Source organism: Podarcis gaigeae (assembly GCF_964106915.1).
Source record: "Podarcis gaigeae genome assembly, chromosome: 8".
Classification (NCBI taxonomy): Eukaryota; Metazoa; Chordata; class Lepidosauria; order Squamata; family Lacertidae; genus Podarcis; species Podarcis gaigeae.
This window is the reverse complement of record NC_139684.1, coordinates 64,366,072-64,384,173: the sequence shown is the minus strand read 5'-3', so window position 1 is coordinate 64,384,173 and position 18,102 is coordinate 64,366,072. Positions and strand designations below refer to the sequence as shown.

At 41.9% G+C, this 18,102-nt stretch overlaps 2 protein-coding genes across 3 annotated transcripts in view; both read right to left on the bottom strand.

Moving 5' to 3' along the window:
• Positions 1-3,046, bottom strand: part of RPS6KA1 (ribosomal protein S6 kinase A1) — a 113,326-nt gene extending 110,280 nt beyond the window's left edge. The window contains exon 1 of the mRNA XM_083750747.1: positions 2,990-3,046. The gene's annotated coding sequence lies outside the window, so the exon portion shown is untranslated. The remainder of the gene's footprint in view (positions 1-2,989) is intronic.
• Positions 3,047-10,472: 7,426 nt separating this feature from the next.
• HMGN2 (high mobility group nucleosomal binding domain 2) lies at positions 10,473-15,287 on the bottom strand. Of its 2 annotated transcripts, none has more exons than XM_083751006.1 (6): positions 14,937-15,287; positions 12,593-12,637; positions 12,218-12,247; positions 11,978-12,028; positions 11,725-11,820; positions 10,473-11,376 (listed from the first exon to the last, which is right to left on the bottom strand). In XM_083751006.1, exons 1-6 carry the CDS (start codon positions 14,949-14,951, stop codon positions 11,341-11,343), a joined length of 273 nt encoding a protein of 90 aa, XP_083607132.1. In that variant the 5' UTR covers positions 14,952-15,287; the 3' UTR covers positions 10,473-11,340. The 2 variants fall into 2 exon arrangements, with proteins under 2 accessions (XP_083607132.1, XP_083607131.1); XM_083751005.1 differs by lacking the exon at positions 14,937-15,287 and adding an exon at positions 14,093-14,188.
• Between the last annotated feature and the right edge of the window lie 2,815 nt (positions 15,288-18,102).

Below are 18,102 nucleotides of genomic sequence, written 5' to 3'. Positions count from 1 at the left end.
TCTAGTGAGCTCTCACTGCTGCTTTGGGAAGCAGTATACACAGCCACAATCCTTATCTATCCTGTCATTCCTTGCAAAAGACTGCATTTTGATGCATTCCCTGCTAAACCAGCTTAGATTCAAATTGGGGGGAAAGCAACCTAGCTCTGCTTTACGATAGTAATGTAAACCCAGCCTGAGAGAAACCAAAATGTACAGATTTGCCTAACTGGTTGAAGAGCAGCATATTTTAAAACTGAATAAAATAGACACAACAGATCATAATCAGTTATTTTAGTTTATGGAATTGTCATTAATGGAGTTTTTATGTTTTCGACATTCTTTTTTCCTAGATGCCTTTTTAAGGGTTTACCTGAGGGACCTTCCTGCTATTCGAGGTAGCATATTGCAAGTAATTGCAATTAAGATAGAAACATACAAAGCAATTATTCCCCTAAGAGCTGCAATTTGAGCCCAGACTCACCGAATTCAAAAACAGTCCCTTAGTTTGTGATAGGATGAAATAATTCAACACTTGGGACTTCATTTGAGTTGTTGTTGTTTTAGGAATAAAATACACTGTGCCCCATTTCACTGGACCAAGAATGCATAAAATGTGTCAGTTCCAGTTCGTTTTGAGAGAAGGCTCCAATAACCCATTGCCAAATTCCTCCATATGTAACATCCCACTTTTATTAATAGGCAAATTAATAGACAGGTTACGCTAACTTCAATTGGTCTACTTTAAGAGAGAGAGAAAAGGGGAATACTTCCTCCCTGTTGGGCAATTAAATAGTTTTGCAAGATTATGCCAATACATAGGAAATTTAAAGTTTTCTCTTTTAAAAAACCCTCCACACAACTCTTTTGTTTCTAATGTGCACAATTCTGCAACTGACCAGCATAGGAGATAATTTCCAAAGGGACTTACTTGACATCTTCAAAATTTCTTAAACTGAGCTTTCTGTGATGCTTTTAAATTGCAAAGTGCTGGAATATAACCAAATATTGCATGTGTGAAGGGAAATTGCTCACTGCAATGATAAACAAATTGACAGACTCAAACACTCGAGCTGAAAAAGGATCACTCTGTATGTTTTGCATCTACTGTAGGAATCAAGGATTTCCCTTCTCACAAGACTGGAGATTAGGAAACTCCAAGGCATATCAAATGTCTTTGTGGGGTTTGCCATCAAGGAAGAAAAAATTGGGCAACACACTTCCACATTCCACACTTCATGAAGTGGATCACTTATATATAGGCAACTGCAATGCACATCTACCATATAATCTTGTTTGTAACAAAGCTTGAACCTTTTAAAAAATGCCTTTTGTGTGAGGAAAGCAGATATAGCTTCATATTGGAATTTCTGAATTGAACTATTAATACATAAACAAGTATGATTTCTTTTTGGTCATCAAACATACCAAGACTTTGCCAATAATGATAATTATTGTCATTACAAAGAATAATTCAATTTTTATCATGATAAAGCTACTGGATTGTAGCCAGTGAAGTTCTAATCAGAGTAGACCCATTGAAATTAAATAGACCCAAGTTAGCAGTGTTGATTAATTCCATTAGGCCCACTCTGAGCATGGCCGAACACTGAATAAAACCCACTGTAACACCCCTCAAAACATTTATACCAACAGGTTTTGAGAATTGTCTTCTTTTGGGAGCAATCAAAAGCATTTTCTCCCCTAAAAGGCATCTCAGAGTGTATTTGGACAATATATGAAACAGAAATGGACAACTGGAGGCCTGAAGTTATTTGGCACCAAAGTAACTGCCCTGGGCCCACAAGCATTTTTATCAAATGTGATAAAAAGAGTGCCAAGTTTGACTTTTAAGGAAAATGATTGGAAAGAAATACAAGTTATCAGAAAATTTGTATCAGGTTAGCTAACCTGTGGCTCTCTAGCTCTTGTTGTCTATCTAGGTCACTATTGTGCAGTAGCTTTCCAGGATCTTAGACAGATTTTTTTCCATAACCTGTCAGCAGCTCATTTTTTAATCCGATACCAGGGATTGAACCTAAGTACTTCTGCATGCAAATCGGATACTATAGTACTTGAGCTATGGCCCCTTTTACTACACTGTTGCAATTAGTCTTGTTATATTTGGATTAAAACAGGAGTCCTCTCTCCTCAGCCTCTATGCACAATTATAGTTTTAATTTGGAAAACTGCCTAAATTAGTCAAATGTACAAATACACATTCTAAAGTATGCTTAGAAGAAAAGGACTAAAAATATAGTAAAGGTAAGTTATACAATGTACAGCCACTTTAAAAGATTTATATTTCTCATTAATCAAGCTTTTTTTTGGCAGTCATGCACAAATATCATGAGAATGAAAACCACAATTTCCTGCGCTACAATTTGAAGAGAAGGCACAAATCATCCATTACTTGAACATGAAAAACTCATATTTGCATGAACATGCAAGGTCTATAGTAGACACTTTGGCACCATTATTGAAAATGAAATCTACACAGTCTTCTTTGCAGTGTGAACATTCATATCTATGGGAATCCGAAGTACAAAAGTTGCTTTCAGTCAGATCCTATATTTGCAAATTTCATTGTGTTCAATGGAAACAATACCGATGTACTCACAATGGTGGTGTTAGGCTACAAATTCTAGACAAGTCTACTCAAAAGCTGTGAGTTCAATGGGACTTACTTCCAAATAAACATGCACTGAAGTGCCAATGTATTGTCTCAATTCTGATTGCTTCTTTCTCTAAATTCCATAGTTGGGTTCTAGTAGATACAAATTTATTTCTCTCTCCAAAGGGTGGCATAAACACCTGGGAGGTATGGGCAAGCAAGGGATTGTATAGTATGAAGAAAGTGACTAACGTTCTGAAGACTTGCAACCAGGCACACTGTCATGCAGAAATCAGAAACTCTGAGCGATAGTTTTTACAGGCACATTTGTGGAGAGCAGTATACTTTAAAAGGATAAGTAAAATAAAAATACAAATCACCAAAGGCAAAACTTACCACAATCCTTTCCAACTGAGTAAACTCTTACAATCTTTGAGTTCTGCTGAATATTAACTAAGAAAGGAGAAAGATAATTTTAATATTTCTTGTAAACCACTTAGAGGTTACACTAGAATCAAATGATATACTGTATAAAAAAAGGTAAAGGTAAAGGACCCCTGACAAGTAAGTCCAGTCGCGAATGACTCTGGGGTTGCGTTGTTCATCTCACTTTACTGACCGAGGGAGCCGGCGTACAGCTTCCGGGTCATGTAGCCAGCATGACTAAGCTGCTTCTGGCGAACCAGAGCAGCACACGGAAACACTGTTTACCTTCCCGCCTACTTGCACTTTGACGTGGTTTTGAACTGCTAGGTTGGCAGGAGCTGGGGCCAAACAACATGAGCCCACCCCGTCGCGGGGATTCGATCCGCCGACCTTCCGACTGGCAAGCCCAAGGCTCAGTGGTTTACACCACAGCGCCACCCGCATCCCAAGGTATACTGTATGCATATTGTTAAAGAAATAAAACTAATGTGGAGTTGGGAATTCACCAACATCTGGTGGACCACAAGTGCGTCATTTCCAAACTAAAAGCACAACAAATCAAACCATGTGACAAGTAAAATCTATCAAGACTGGCCAGTTCAAATTAGTAAATGAGATGGTAATAGAGTAACCACCGCTTTATTGATGGAATCAAATAGGGAAGAAATAAATATAAGGGTGGTTTCAAGCACATAATATAAAATCTGGCTTGTACTGCCTAAGGTTACAAAATCTATTCTATCTGGGCAGCACCCATAGGTTTTGGAAACAGCATTACATTTTGATCTTAACTTCTGGAAAAGTTGTTTTGAGCATTTAAAAAAAATATTATTTAATCATTTTTTCAATACAAACATCACCCGCAAAAGACACATACAACAAAAGCCATGGTAACAATAACACAAAATGACAATTCAGATTTGAATACACTGATATACCTATGACTAACACCTTTTTAAACAATATTTTCCCACCTCTCTCTCCTCCCCTCCATTATCCGCCTTATCGCTTAAATATTCATTCCAGATTTCTTCATATTTATCCATTCTTATTTTGCATCAACAAGCAATTCGTTCATATGTAGCTAATCTGTCCATATTATCAATCCATGTGCTCAATGGAATCTTTTTGCAGCTCTTCCAATTCATCAAAACAAGTTTTTTTGCTTCTAATATAGCACGGTACATCCATTTTTTTGACCCCTTAAAATCTCCGTTTCCGGAATATAATTTAGAATTAAATTCAGTTCCCCTAAATAAAAATTTCTTTTTATTACTCTTGCTATAAATATCCTCACCTCGCACAAAAATGATCTTATCATCGGGCAGTTAATCAACATATGTACTAAGTTTGCATTTTTACTCCCACATCTCCAGCAGTTGTCTGCATTTGTTATTTTCTTCTGGTAGAGTTTTGCTGGAGTCCAGTGGACTCTGAATATTATTTTCTGTTGAATAAGTCTTAGTCTTAGATCCATAGAGGCTATTTCTGTTGATTTTATACTTGACTCCCATATATCATTTGTTATCTGTACCCCTAACTCTTCACTCCATTTTTTCTATCATATTCTAAATCATATTTCTTCCTGTTGAGTAGGGTTTTATATAGTGCAAGTGTAGTTTTTTTGTTTTTGTTGCAGAGATTAAATCTTGTAGCAGCATGGGTGTTTCCGATGCTGCTATAGCGTCAGGGCCAAACTGCCTTTCCAATTTATGTTTCAATTGGATGCATTGCCCTTGTGTTTCACTGGTTAATCCGTACTTTACTTGCAAAGTCTTATATTCCACAAGTTTATAATTTTCATCAATTAATTGATTCAATGTCAAAATACCTTTTTTCATCCAATTTTGCCATATTATTACTTGATTTTCAATTTTGGGTTGGCCCATATTGTTTATTTCTCATGCTGATGGGGGTCATCATTATTTTTATTTATATTCATCCAAATTTTTATAGGTGCTTTAATAGTCTCCAGGATAATAGGATATTTCATAAAATTGGAGCTGAGTTTAGTCCACCCTACAAGAGGTTCACAGAAACTATATTCGAGAGTAGCCCAATTGGGATTCCTGCTAGCTCTCCAATAATTAATCTTACTCAGCAGGTAAGCCTGCTGATATGATTCCAGATTTGGGAGCCCAAAGCCACCTTCCTGAGTTGGAAGTTGCATTTTATGCAGTGCTATTTTTGGTGACAGACAAGATTTATTTTTTGGAAGTATAATTTGGGAATATATATTGGTAATCCTCTAAGAATGTGTAAAAGCTTTGGAACAACATTCATTTTGAGGACATTAACCTTTTTCCAAAGGGAGAGGTTTAGAGGTCCCCACCTTTCAATATCAAAAGAAATCTCATTTATAATTTGATTCAAATTTAATTTTACAATTTGGGCATAGCAACTTATTTTATTCCTCAAAGCTGAATAATTAAATGCCAAACTACAATTAACTACATATTTACCTTCCATTATTCATGTAAAAAATCAATTATCAGGGACATATAAACTTGATGAGTAGAACATCAAAGACCACAATGTAGAAAAATGTTTTACCAGAACCCCCAATGTGTGTGTGTGTGGGGGGAATAATCTGATTACTGCATTGAGCGTGTGCATAAATTGAGCCTATGCTTCGGACTGTATATTCATGTTAATTACCTTGACCAGCCAGATACAGAAAGGGGCACACTTTGCAAATGTGGCCAGCAAATCTATTTATTGATATAGATTTTTATCCCACCTTTCAGAGATTCTATCTTTACAAGATGACTTACATCATCAGTGACCAAAAATATATATACTAAAATTTACAAATTGTTAAAACAGCAATAGAACTCACATAAAAAGCAGATGAATTACAACTAGCAACAGTATATCCATCCTGGCACCAAACTTTAGCGCATATCCCAGAAAAAAAGCCAGATCTTCAATTGGAGGCCAAAACTCCGCAGGGAGCTTGAGAGCTGGGGTCATCTCCAAGAAAGCTCTCTCATTTTTACTTCATAGTTTGCTCCAGCTTGAGATGCTCCAGCTAGGAGGGCCTTCCTGGTAAATCTTACTAAGTGAGAAGGTCTGTATAGGAGCAGCTGTCCTCTCAGGTCTCCAGGGTCCAAGTTGTATAGGGCTTTCAATACAAATATATCCTGAGTTGGGCCTTGCAGTATATTGGCAGCCACTGCACTAACTTTAGAAGAGGCATTACATGCTTATGGTCATATTCAACAAGAGACTATTGCAATTTGTATCTATAGCTGCTAAACCAGTCTGAAAACCAGCCCATTACACCAATACTTTCTAGAGGTTACCAGCCCATAGGCCATCAGGCTAGGATTTTGCTGCTCAGAAATAGCTGTAACATAGGTGTGGCAGAAGTATTTTTATGCATGCATGTTTGTGTTGACAAGTTTACCATTTTTGTTTTGGATTGAATATATTGCTAAGGCTAGTTAACCTGGGAAAACAGGGACTAAGTTAAATGTAAATAGTTAAGTGTGAGACAGTTATGGGCAGTCTTGGCAACTGTTACTAAGGGATTTGGGATGTTGGGAAAGTGAAAGTTGAAGCAGTTAAGGGCGGGGAGAGAAACAGAGGGAGAATGAGATGGAAGTGCGATTTGGAGTACATCTGGTTAAGGGAGATGTAATCAGGTGCTGCTGGAAGAAAACAGGGATGGAATGTGTGGGAGGTGCAGGGGGGGAACCAGAAGTCTACACCAAGGACTCATGAAAACATCGCTCCACAGAAACACCCAGGCAACGCCATGGTATCATACAGGAATCAACTGGGGGAAATGACTGCAGTGCTGAGTCATTGTACAAGGACATAGCCTTGAAAGGGTATTATGTACTAGAGAAATTATTCTTTGAATAATTTAGAACAAAAGTTGCTTAACACATGTAGGCTTGCAAACTCCCTTTCCAGAGTGCGAAGACTGACCTACCAGCCAAAGGTAATAATGGACTACATTCCTTCAGAGGGAGTGCAACCCCATCTAGAACAAGCAATTTGCCCGATTTCTGGATCTGGAAACTATCTACTCACAGGACCTCAATCTTTTTGGGATTCACTGGCACACCACTAAATTCAGGCATGAGTCCAGACCCTGCACAGCTTCACCTGGCTTGTATAGAGCATACTGATGCCACTCCAATCCCCCAATGACACCACCAAATGTTTCAACACCACTGGTGACAGAACCCTGTAAACTTACCAGTTCAAAACGCAAAGGGCCGATAATGGTTGCAACACTGTGCTTCCAACACCTATCTCAGAGCTGCTCAGGATACCCTGGTGGATGGTATCAAAAGCTGCAGAGATCCACAATTAACAAGGTTGCCTTCCCCATCCATCAGCATGACCAAAGCTGGTACAGATGCCAAACCAGGCCTGAATCTAGACTGGAAAGGGTCTAAACATTTCCTACAAGAACAGAGCTTAGCCAGCACCACCCTCTTAAGCACCTTCCCTACAATAATAATAATATTTTTATTATTTATACCCCGCCCTCCCCATCCAAGGCCAGGCTCAGAGCGGTTTACAAGCAATAATAAAAACAAGATGAATGATTACAACTTAAAAACAAAAATAAAATACAACATTAAAATAATGGAACATTAAAATATTAAAATGTAGCCTCATCACAAGAGGAGAAGGAAAAGAAGAAGAAAAAAAGAGAGGGGGGGGGAATCAAATTGGCTCCAAGCCAAAGGCCAGGCGGAACAACTCTGTCTTACAGGCCCTGCGGAAAGAAATCAGATCCTGCAGGGCCCTGGTCTCATGAGGCAGAGCGTTCCACCAGGCCGGAGCCAGAGTTGAAAAGGCCCTGGCTCTGGTTGAAGCCAATCTAACTTCTTTAGGGCCTGGGACCACTAGGGTGTTATTATTTATGGACCTTGAGGCTCTCCGTGGGGCATACCAGGAGAGGCGGTCCCGTAGGTACGAGGGTCCTAGGCCGTGAAGGGCTTTAAAGGTCAAAAGCAGCACCTTAAATCTGACCCTGTACTCCACCGGGAGCCAGTGCAGCTTGAAAAGCACTGGGTGAATATGCTCCCATGGCAGAGACCCCGTGAAGAACCTCGCTGCAGCATTCTGTACCCGCTGGAGTTTCTGGGACAGCTTCAAGGGCAGCCCCGCATAGAGCGAATTACAGTAGTCAAGCCTGGAGATGACCGTCGCGGGAAAGGTAAGGGACCAACTGCTTGATGCGGGAAAGGTGGAAAAATGTCGCCTTGGCTGTTGCTGTAACTTGCGCCTCCATGGAAAGGGAGGCATCAAGGATTACACCCAAACTCTTAACGGAAGGCAGTGGCACTAATTGGGCCCCCGCAAGAGAAGGGTCCCTCATCCCCATGCCATCCCGACCTAGCCATAGGACCTCTGTCTTCGAAAGATTTAGTTTCAATCGGCTCCCACGAAACCATCCAGCCACAGCTTCCAAGCATCTGGTCAGTGTGTTCGGGGCCGTGTCAGTGTGGCCATCCATCAGCAGATAGAGCTGAGTGTCATCAGCATATTGGTGACAGCCCAGCCCAAAGCTCCAACATGATAGTTGTTTCAAATAACCCACATTAGACCTGGAGATTTGTATCATTTCCAGAAGGAAATTTAGTACCGCCCTAGCAGTGATGTGCAAGTTTTTGTTTCTTTGTGTGCTGAACTTATGCATCTGAGAAGAGGCCTACAGCAGCATTATAGTATGGAAAGAATAGCTGGGAGTGGTGTGCTTATGAGGAAAGAGCAATCTAATGAAAGCAGCAAGCATCTGCAAAACTCTTTAATTCTCAAATTTTATTTTTTGCTGTCACAAAATCCAATTATGCAAATTAACACCTATCTGCTTTTGGAAGGTCATGCTAAGTTACTAATTTTGAAAACATTATGAGGACTTATAGAAAGTGCTGTAAAAGAGCTGATGCACTGGAAGGTTTAGTCTCACCCAACCTGAGTCTCAGCACTCTTCTCAACCTGCTGGGTTCAACTTGATTCCATATTACAAAAAAGAAAGTCCCACTGCATTCTAGAGCCTTTGAATCTTCCGTATTTTTATGGTGCTACTTTCTTTCTGGTTATTCTAAGATTAATTTAACAACATGATCAGATCTAAACCAAATCACTGCTTACTCCTTGGGTAATACCACTCTTGGCCTTCAATTCAACCTTGTGTTAAGCATTCAAATGGAGTTGTCCACCCTATACCTCTCCATGAATTCCTACTCCATTCCATACTGCTGTAGCCACCAAGAGTCACATGTAATCAATTACTATTATTTTTGAACAATAAAGGCAAGATGACTAAATCTTGTAATTTACCTAAGCAGATTTAGTCTACAGAATGAGTGGAGCCTCAGGTTCAGAGCTGCATGAGGCCCTCGAAGAGAAGACTCTAAGGCACAACCTTCACCAACTGTTGTTGAGTAGTTTTGCCTGGCTGGAATGTATTGCTGAACTGCAATAATTCTTCTTGCTTACTTGGAGAGCTATGCATGTATGCTGAAACCTCCAACTTGTGTGTGGCTGGAATGTAGCCTCCTGTCTAAAGGTAGGGTTGCCATATTTCAAACAGTGAAAATCTGGACAGAAAAGCTATTGAGCTTTCTTGGCAAAATCACAGAAATTTGCCGTTTCTGAGCTCCTTTTCTGGAAAATCGGCAGTCATGGGCTGCCATGCGTCCGGATTTTCCCGGATATACTGTTGATTTCCGCCTGGACACTGCTGCCAACTGCAGTATTCCAGATATGTCTGGGAGATTCCAGATGTATGGCAACCCTAAAGGTAAAGAGTCAAAACTGTTTTATCCCTCTTTTGCCTAACTACTACTGGCATATGGTCCCTGGAAGTTTGTTCACAAGGAAATGAGGCCATTGGGCTGAAAAAGGTTCCCCACTAGTGTCTAGAGCCTTAAACATTAAGATAAAAGGCACACAGTACAACTCAGTATTGCAAAAGAAGCCCACAAACGTTACCAGCCTTGAAAAATGTTTACTAAGCCTACTGGGGCTTGGAGAAGGGGCAAAACACCCTCTTTTACAGCAGCTGTGAGCTTCCATCCTCTGTCTGCTCACATGCAATTTCTTATCACCTATGGGTATTCAGGGCTAGTTCTTAAATACAAGGCTGGTAGAACTCTTCTGAGATTATACCACTATAGGACATAGATGGGGAAAAGCATGACAAAATATTCAAAATAGCACCAGGGGTGAGGGGAGAATAATTTTCCTTGACATGCTACTTTTGCATTTTGTCATGCAATTCCTTCACCTACATTTATAACTGGAAAATTCCCAAGAGAATTGAACCATGTGGTTTTTCTGATCATGTAGATCAATGCTTAGTGTGTTTCTATGACAGTGATGCCATTTTGAAACGTATATACTTACATTTAAGCTCACCAATATAACCCTGAAAGAAAAGCACTAGAAATCAAAGAGAACAGAGTAAAAAAAAAAAGAACAGTCCAAGCCAAACAATATCCAGCTTTATTAAAGGTACTTTTCATAAAACAATCAATCAATGGTATTCAGGCAGGACATGGTCTACAATCTGCAATGTTTTACAACAAATTCCAACTCCCCTTTCTTCTTGGACTACCAAAATGTAAAGTTACTATATAAAACCCAATGAAATCTTCAATTCTTACTTGGAACAGGGAAAGTTTAGAGTGAGGGTGGACACTTTCACATTTAGTATGTTGTTTAACAACTTTTCACAAGCCTACCCTGACTTTTAGAGGAAAACAAAACCGTAGAATTCTTAATTTGAAGATTCACAATATAAGAAATGTGGCTCATCTGAGAGCCATCCTTCCCCCACCCCATAGTATTTGACACCAGAAGTCTGGATTGCCTGACACTGTGAGTACGAATCTGATTTATGAGAGCAAGTATCAAAAGACCCTATGCCACACTCAAAGGAGTGGTAAATGCAATGCAAATGACAATGTGAAAGAACAGAGGAAGTCTAAGTACTGTTTTAAATGTACCTTCTCAGACACAAGCATTTTGGGAACTTCAGTGTTCACTCAAGTATTTCAGAAACAAAAGATGAACAATATCAGGGAATCCCCCTTTCTTGTGTCCATGTAGACCCCCTCTTGTAAAATTGAAGGGGGGCTTTAAAAAGCCCAGGTTCTAAGTAACAGAGTCAATGGCATTTGTCCCCTCTCCTTCCCCCAAAACACAACAACGAAGCGTTCTGTGTGCTAACAACATAGCTTTAAAAAAAAAGTAAAACAAAATTCTGCATTGTTATAAAACTTGATAAAAAATAGTATTTCAAACTGTACAGTCACCAGAAGTACACAGTTATCAAAAATTCACACAATTCACTTGGCATCCCCAGCACCTTCAGCTTTCTGTGCCTGAAAGACAAAGGCAGTCCCGTCAGTTTTCTTTATGCTAATGCAAGCTTACTACCCACATAGGCCGATGTCTGCATGAATCTATGTAAATTATATGAAACAGACACACACCCATTAACACAATGCAAGCTATTATGAGAAAGTATTGATGTTAGACTTGAGCAGAAGAACGAAGACAAATATTTCTTACATAATTTTTAAAACTGCAATCTCATATACAATACTATTCCATTCATACACAATCATTTCACAACAAATTAACAAAGGAGTTTGGAGGAAACATGCTGGTCCATATCACTAAATATATAGTTTAGCAAAGTAAAGAAATCTACTATATTGCTATTATACCTGGTCTGTTTTGGCATCTCCATTTTCTGCAGGATTGTTTCCATCCTTGCCTGCATCAGCTTTCCCCTTCTTCCCCTTAGGTACCTTCTCAGCCTTCTGCCAATCAATGGAAATAATTAATAGTTCACAAACCATAAACATCTGCTGATATAAAGGACTTCACACAATTTAAAACAATTGTTTGAATATAACTATCTCAGACAAGAGAACAAAGATGTATTGGAGTTCAAATTGCATACAATTTGAATTTTACCTTTGGAGCTGTTTTTTTAGGTTTAGGTTCTGGCTTTGGAGGAGCAGGTTTCTAGAAAAGACAGAACAATTCAAAAGTAGTTTTGAAACAATAAGGTATTTGTTCACTTTAGTATATGATGTCATGCTTAACAGCCAACTTAATCCCTTTCAGGGTGTCAATGAGTTGACTATCAGTAGTTCTTTAGAAGTTACTACTGCTAACAACCCTAAAGGACATTCCATCACACAACATACTTACAGCAGATAACCTTGCTGATCTCCGCTGTGGCTGTTTTAAAAAAGAAAAGTTAACCATTAGAATGAGTTGTTGTTTTTAGAATAGAGACCTAAAATCCAGCATTCAAATATACACATTACATTCTACTGATACAATTTTCAAGATCAGAAAGCTAACATACTTCTAGTAGCATATCTCCATCTGACGGGTAAGGTTAAAATGAGAACAATGTGGTAAGAAAGCTAGATACATACAAATCTTTGCAAATTACACCACAAGCTTAACCATCTCTACTCAGAAGTAAGCTCAACTGAATTCAATGGGGTTTAGTGGCAAGTGAATACATTTGGGATTTCAGGTTTAGTCTATAACATAAAAATATAGTAATGCTCTTACCTCATCCTTTGCTTTGGCCTTGTCACCCTTGGTATCTCCTTCAGCCTACAAGGAATTAAAAAGTGAAACAGCTGAAGAAACCCTACACCATCAATCTAATTTCTTCAGAGGTTTCAAAACTTGGATAAGCTGATGTTACTTAAATATATAAAGAAAAATATTTAATGCATTGCAAAGCTGACAATCTCATCTTTGTCCAATTCCTTTTTCCTCAAATTTTAAAATAGCACACACTCTCACAACTACTTAATATTATTTTTCCTCCCTGTATGCAGTACAGAAAGCTGCCATATACAGAATCAAACTATTAGTCAATCTAGCTCAGTATTGTCTACATTGACTGGCAGCACTTCCCAGGGTTTCAGACAAGTCTTTCCCAGCCTTATCTGGAGCATGGATTGAACCTGGAACCTTATGTGTGCAAGGCAGATGCTTTACTACTAAGCTATGGCCTTTATATTTTAAATCAAGATGTTGGCATTTTAAATCCTATGCTCAGAAAACCAAGAAATTGCTTGTGAAAAATCAAATAATTTTTCTAGTTGCATAAAGAAAATATGCGGCATAGAAGATGCTCCCTGGGGCCATATAGTGTCGTCAGAAGCATCAACTATTGCAACATTCCAATTTATGTTCCTACAGAACCAAGTTTTACTCAATGCAAGTTCCCATAGTTTTTGACAATTATCATTTCAATAAATTTGATATAATTATTACTAGTATCTTCTAATTTTAAAAAATGGCTATATTGTATGCATTTCTGCATCCTTAGTGACCATATGTTCTCCCAATGAGAGATGTGTTTGTGGGAGGGTTGTGTGGATAACAGCATTGCCAGATGCCCCTAATTTTGATGCATTATTCTTTATTCCCCAACACTGCAGCTCTAGGCAACATAATGGCTCCTTTTATTTCAGAACACTATGACCTCTATTGAGTCCGTGTAACAGACCCAAGATCTCACTTATTTCTGGAATTTTGATCTCGCAATTTGAACCTTGCTTGCCTGCCTACCCCTAGTGCCTCTTCAGACCTATGAAACCACTCACTGTGCAACATTTAAGGCTGTACCGACTCTCTTGTCGCTTTAAGCCTTAAGGGATCATCCCTAGATTCAGAGCTCAGGCAACTCCCCTGGGCCCAACAGACCCCCTCCTTCCCAAGACACAATTGGGGAAACAATCCCGAATGCCTCTTTGAAGTGAAACGTGGAATTGGCAACCTAAAGGGCTCCAGAGAAGCAAGCCACGACGTGTACGTGTGTGGGCAACTCTAACCTTCCTTCGCCTCCCAACACTTAAGATGGTCACTTTCCCCCTTAGAGAGAAGGCAGGGGGCGGGAAAGATTCGCTAAGGAGCGCATGTAGGGCGGGAGGCGGGGCCTCTCCAACATCTTCACTGACAGGGGAAACCTCCATCCCCCGCGCAAACAACTGACAAGTCTCTCGCCAGGACTCCATAGGGCTGCTCTTTCCCCTCCCCCAGGGCTTTCAAAACTACCGCTTTTTTTTGGCCTTCCCGCCTTTTCGGGAGCTCGGGGGATGGCGGGGGAGAAAAGCCTGCGCCCCCCCCCGACCCCATTACTGTATTTATTTGTGAAGGAAGCGGGGGGGGGAGGCGGATGACAGAACGCGAGTGGGAGTGCGCGCACGCGCCCATTTTTCCAACGTACCCCGCTTTATGTTTGCACGGGCGCGTACGCGCGCGCCCAAGCACCTACAACCAGCCACGCACGTGCCTCTCTCCAGCCAACCACCCTCCCGCCAAAAAAAACAACCAGCTCGCTCCGGCTAAGCTTAGTCTCTTATCTTCCATATCTTGCTCTTCTGCCCACCCGCTGGCGAGCGCGTGCCCCTTCCCTATTGGTGGGGACTTAAGTGAGCGCGCGGGCGAGAAACTGCCAATAATTAATATTCTCGCGCCCATTCGAGTGCGCGCGCGCGCGCCGTCTCTCTCGCTCTCTCTTCTTCCTTATAGTTCCCCCCCTCCCTACCCCCGGCGATCAAGAATGCGCGACGGTTAACGGTCGTTCTCGCTCCGCTCCGCCCACTCCTCCTCCTCACTTTTAAGTCCTCAGAAGCACCGTCGAGACGCCTCTCGCGCGCGCGCTCTTCCCCCGCCTCACAACCGTTAACTGCTCGTGGAGGAGGAAGGAAAGGAGAACCGGGGAGGGTGGGGGGGGGAGAGGGAGAAAGAGGAGGAGAAAGGAAAGAAAATGGCGGCTGATCTAAATCTCATCCCCGCATAAGCACCGCTCCTTCTGCAAACTACCATGTCTCTTGCCCACTTCCTCCTTCCCCGTCTCCCGTCCGAGCCATTAGGTTCCCTCGCCGCAGCCACGTACCTTTCTCTTGGGCATGTCGGCGGCGCGTGACAGAGGGGGAGAGAAAGAGAAAAAGGAGGCTGGGTTGGAAATATAAAAGCGCGGTCTCTGTAGGAGGGAAGGGAGAAACTCAACCGCCTGTAAAATAAAAAAAGGAGGGGGGTGCAGAGAAGCCGCGCAGCAAGGAAGAGCAGAAGAGGAAAAGAGAGAAAGGGGGGCTCCGTTTGTTGGGCTCGCTCGTGTCGCTCACGACCCCACTAATTTGAATCGGGTGTTTATAAAGTTTTATATAGAGCCGGACGCGGCCCAACCGGTTCCAGCCGGATCCCCACCGCCCCGGCTGCCTATTGGACAGAGCGCGTCACGTGGCAAGGGCCAGCCAGGGCGGGCGCTGCGAGGGGAGGCGAGGAGCGAAGGGGGCGCGCGCGCAACTAGTAAATCCTCCCTGCAAGAGCTGTTGCTCGGTCTTTCGACCACGGCGCGAATTTGTTTTAATGACAACAATAAATGGCAATACTAAGACCGACCCTCGGCGCCGTATAGAATTTTATTTTTATTTTTAATAATAACCCGGACCTCTTTTTCGTTACGTATGTACGCAAGAAAGAAAAATGCATTTCGTAGATTCTCATACCACTCTTGCTGCCTCCCCCCTCCATTAAAAATAATTAAAAAACAATAATTTCTCTTGGGTTTTAAAAAACCGCACTGCAAAATTAATTAATTAAATAATATAAATCCTCTTGGCTGAGAAGGAGCTCTCTGCGTAATCTTCACAACTCCTCTGGCGCGGTGACTGGACTTGCGCCCAGGTAAGCGTACATAAAGCTTGCGGTCGAAAGTTACCGCTGAGAAGCCAGTGCAGTGTCTCTCTCTCGCTGCAGGAGGGCGAAAGACCGACCTGCCTGGCGCACCTGCACAAGCCATGGCGCGCCTCTCCTGCGAAGGCGCAGGCAGGAAGAAAATGTTTCCGAGAAAGGGCCTTTCCCCTGTTCTTCCTGGCCCTCCAAGCCAATAACAACAACAAGAAGAAATCTGGGTGGAAGCTTGGGTGGAAGAAGATGGTGGCCTCTTCTAGCGCTCGAAGGGAAAGGAAGGTGCGGTCATTGCCTAGCTGAGGAGGGCAGAACGCAACCCACAGCGCCCTCTTCCTTTTCAACCTTGACTACGAACTGGCAGGGTCTCCCTCAAGAGCAAGCAGCAAAGGGCCTCAGGTGCAGCAGCCACCTCGCCTTCCCCCTCTCCAAAGGGAGAAAGAGGGGGAACGGAAGTATTTTTGTGGCGCGGGGACACTTTTACCGAAGACGCTTCCTTGGCAGGGGCCAGGTGAGGAGCTGTCCTTTTCAGCACCATTCTGTCCTGCTGCTGGTAGAATACCCACCCCAAACCCCAGCAGTCAGAAAGAGGCAGGGACAGATATGGAATACCTGCAGGAAAAGGCATGTTGCCCACACTGGATCTGTCATCGTATGTAGTGTCTCCCTTAACATAACTTGCCTTGCAATGGACACACCATGCAACATCATTACAGCTTGCACTATTAAGTGGTAAAGGTTACATTCAGGGTGAAGTTAAATGAGAGAGTTGCAGTGATGTCTTCACTCGTACAAATAATTTTGTGTGGCTTATATAGCATTAGAACACATTCTTCAATTGCACATGCACAGCTAATGATGGAGGATCTTGTCGTCTTTGTTCAGAGGCAGCATGCCACCAACTAGGCAATTGCTGAGGGGGCTGTATATGGAACCTTGCTGTATATGGGCTACTTTTGGAAGCAAAATGCTGAACTAGACACAACTATGTTCACAGGATGTAGTGATGGCTACCAACTTGGGTGACTTAAAAAGAGGATTAGACAAATGTATGGGGGTTGAGGCTATCAGTGGTTACTAGCCGTGATGGCTATGCTCTGCCTCCACGGCAGAATACCAAATGGATTTCCAGCAGACATCTGGTCGTGCACTGTGAGTACAGGATGATGGATTACATGGACGCTAGCCTGATTCAGCAGGGATTGTCTTATGACATCCTTCTTCACTGCATTTCACTTGGGAGGTGCTCCTGCCAAGGCACCCAGAGGAGCCTGCATGCTTCACCTGACTGCTGTCCAGAGCAGCAGAGCAACAGTCTGGGGAGCATGCAGATGGGCAGGTGGGCTCCTAGCCACTCCAAGCCAGAGTGGAAAGGCGTGATTTTTGTGTCCTGCTGTGCCTGCACCCTCAGCAGGGCCAACTTCACAAACTCCTAGATACGCTCCTAGTTCAGGGATGGGGAACCTTTTTCAGTCTTAGGGCAAAATTCCTTTGTTGGCAACCATCCAAGGCTGCATGGGTGACCAGACACAAGGGTGGGTGGAGCAAAGAGAGAGATTTACTTTTGTACATTAAGCTTCCTTCCAGCGATGCAAAGGTTTATAAAATGTATGTGCTTCCCTCCAACCAGGCAAGCAAGAGGCATTATCACAATTCAAGGTCACATTCTAACCAGGAAAAAGTACTCTAGCATGGGCATGAGACTGAAGGAGCCCAGAAGGCCAGACAAAACAGTAATGGAGGGCCACTTTTGGTACCCAGGCTCAAGGTTTCCCATCCTTGCTTTAGAATTTTAAACAGGCTGGAAGCAATATTGGTAACTACACTAAGCACTTTTAAGGTTTAACATTTCATATGCCAGTTGCCAAATCTAGCAATCTTCAACTTTTTTTAATTCCATCAGGATTCTAGTTATATTTCACTATGAACACAGTTACTACAGTAGAGCTAAACAACTTCGCACTCTTAAAAATAACTCAAGTTGGCCTCTTACTCTCATTCTCCAGGAATAGAAATACCCCTTAACAGTAGGTGCAATGAACCACATAACGGCAACACAGCCACCATTCATTCCAATTGTTCTCAGTGTGATCTACAAGCCATTTAAACAGGCAAGCATGTACTATAAGCCTGTTTGGTCAGATTAAAGTCATTGACATTAAGCACACAGAAGCAAGTTCCACTGAAAACCTACTGGACACCCTGAAAATCTGCTAGAGGGTGGTTGAATGCCTTTTTCATTCATAATTTGAGCCACCCAAGGCAGCTTTAAAAAGGCAAAGAATTAAAACCACAAAGCACAAATGTATGCGGGGGGTGAGGCTGGGGTGCAGAACAAGCAAGCAGCAGACAGTTAGTACAAAACCGGAATC

What these genes read in the sequence shown, in the direction of transcription:
- HMGN2 (XM_083751005.1), bottom strand. Translation starts at nt 14,173, where the DNA reads ATGGGGTCGGGGGGGGGCGCAGGCTTTTCTCCCCCGCCATCCCCCGAG. An exon ending in GATCAGCAAGGTTATCTGCT is followed by an intron (nt 12,029 to 12,217) that starts GTAAGTATGTTG and finishes TGTCTTTTCTAG; the next exon opens with AAACCTGCTCCTCCAAAGCC. An exon ending in CTAAAAAAACAGCTCCAAAG is followed by an intron (nt 11,821 to 11,977) that starts GTAAAATTCAAA and finishes ATTGATTGGCAG; the next exon opens with AAGGCTGAGAAGGTACCTAA.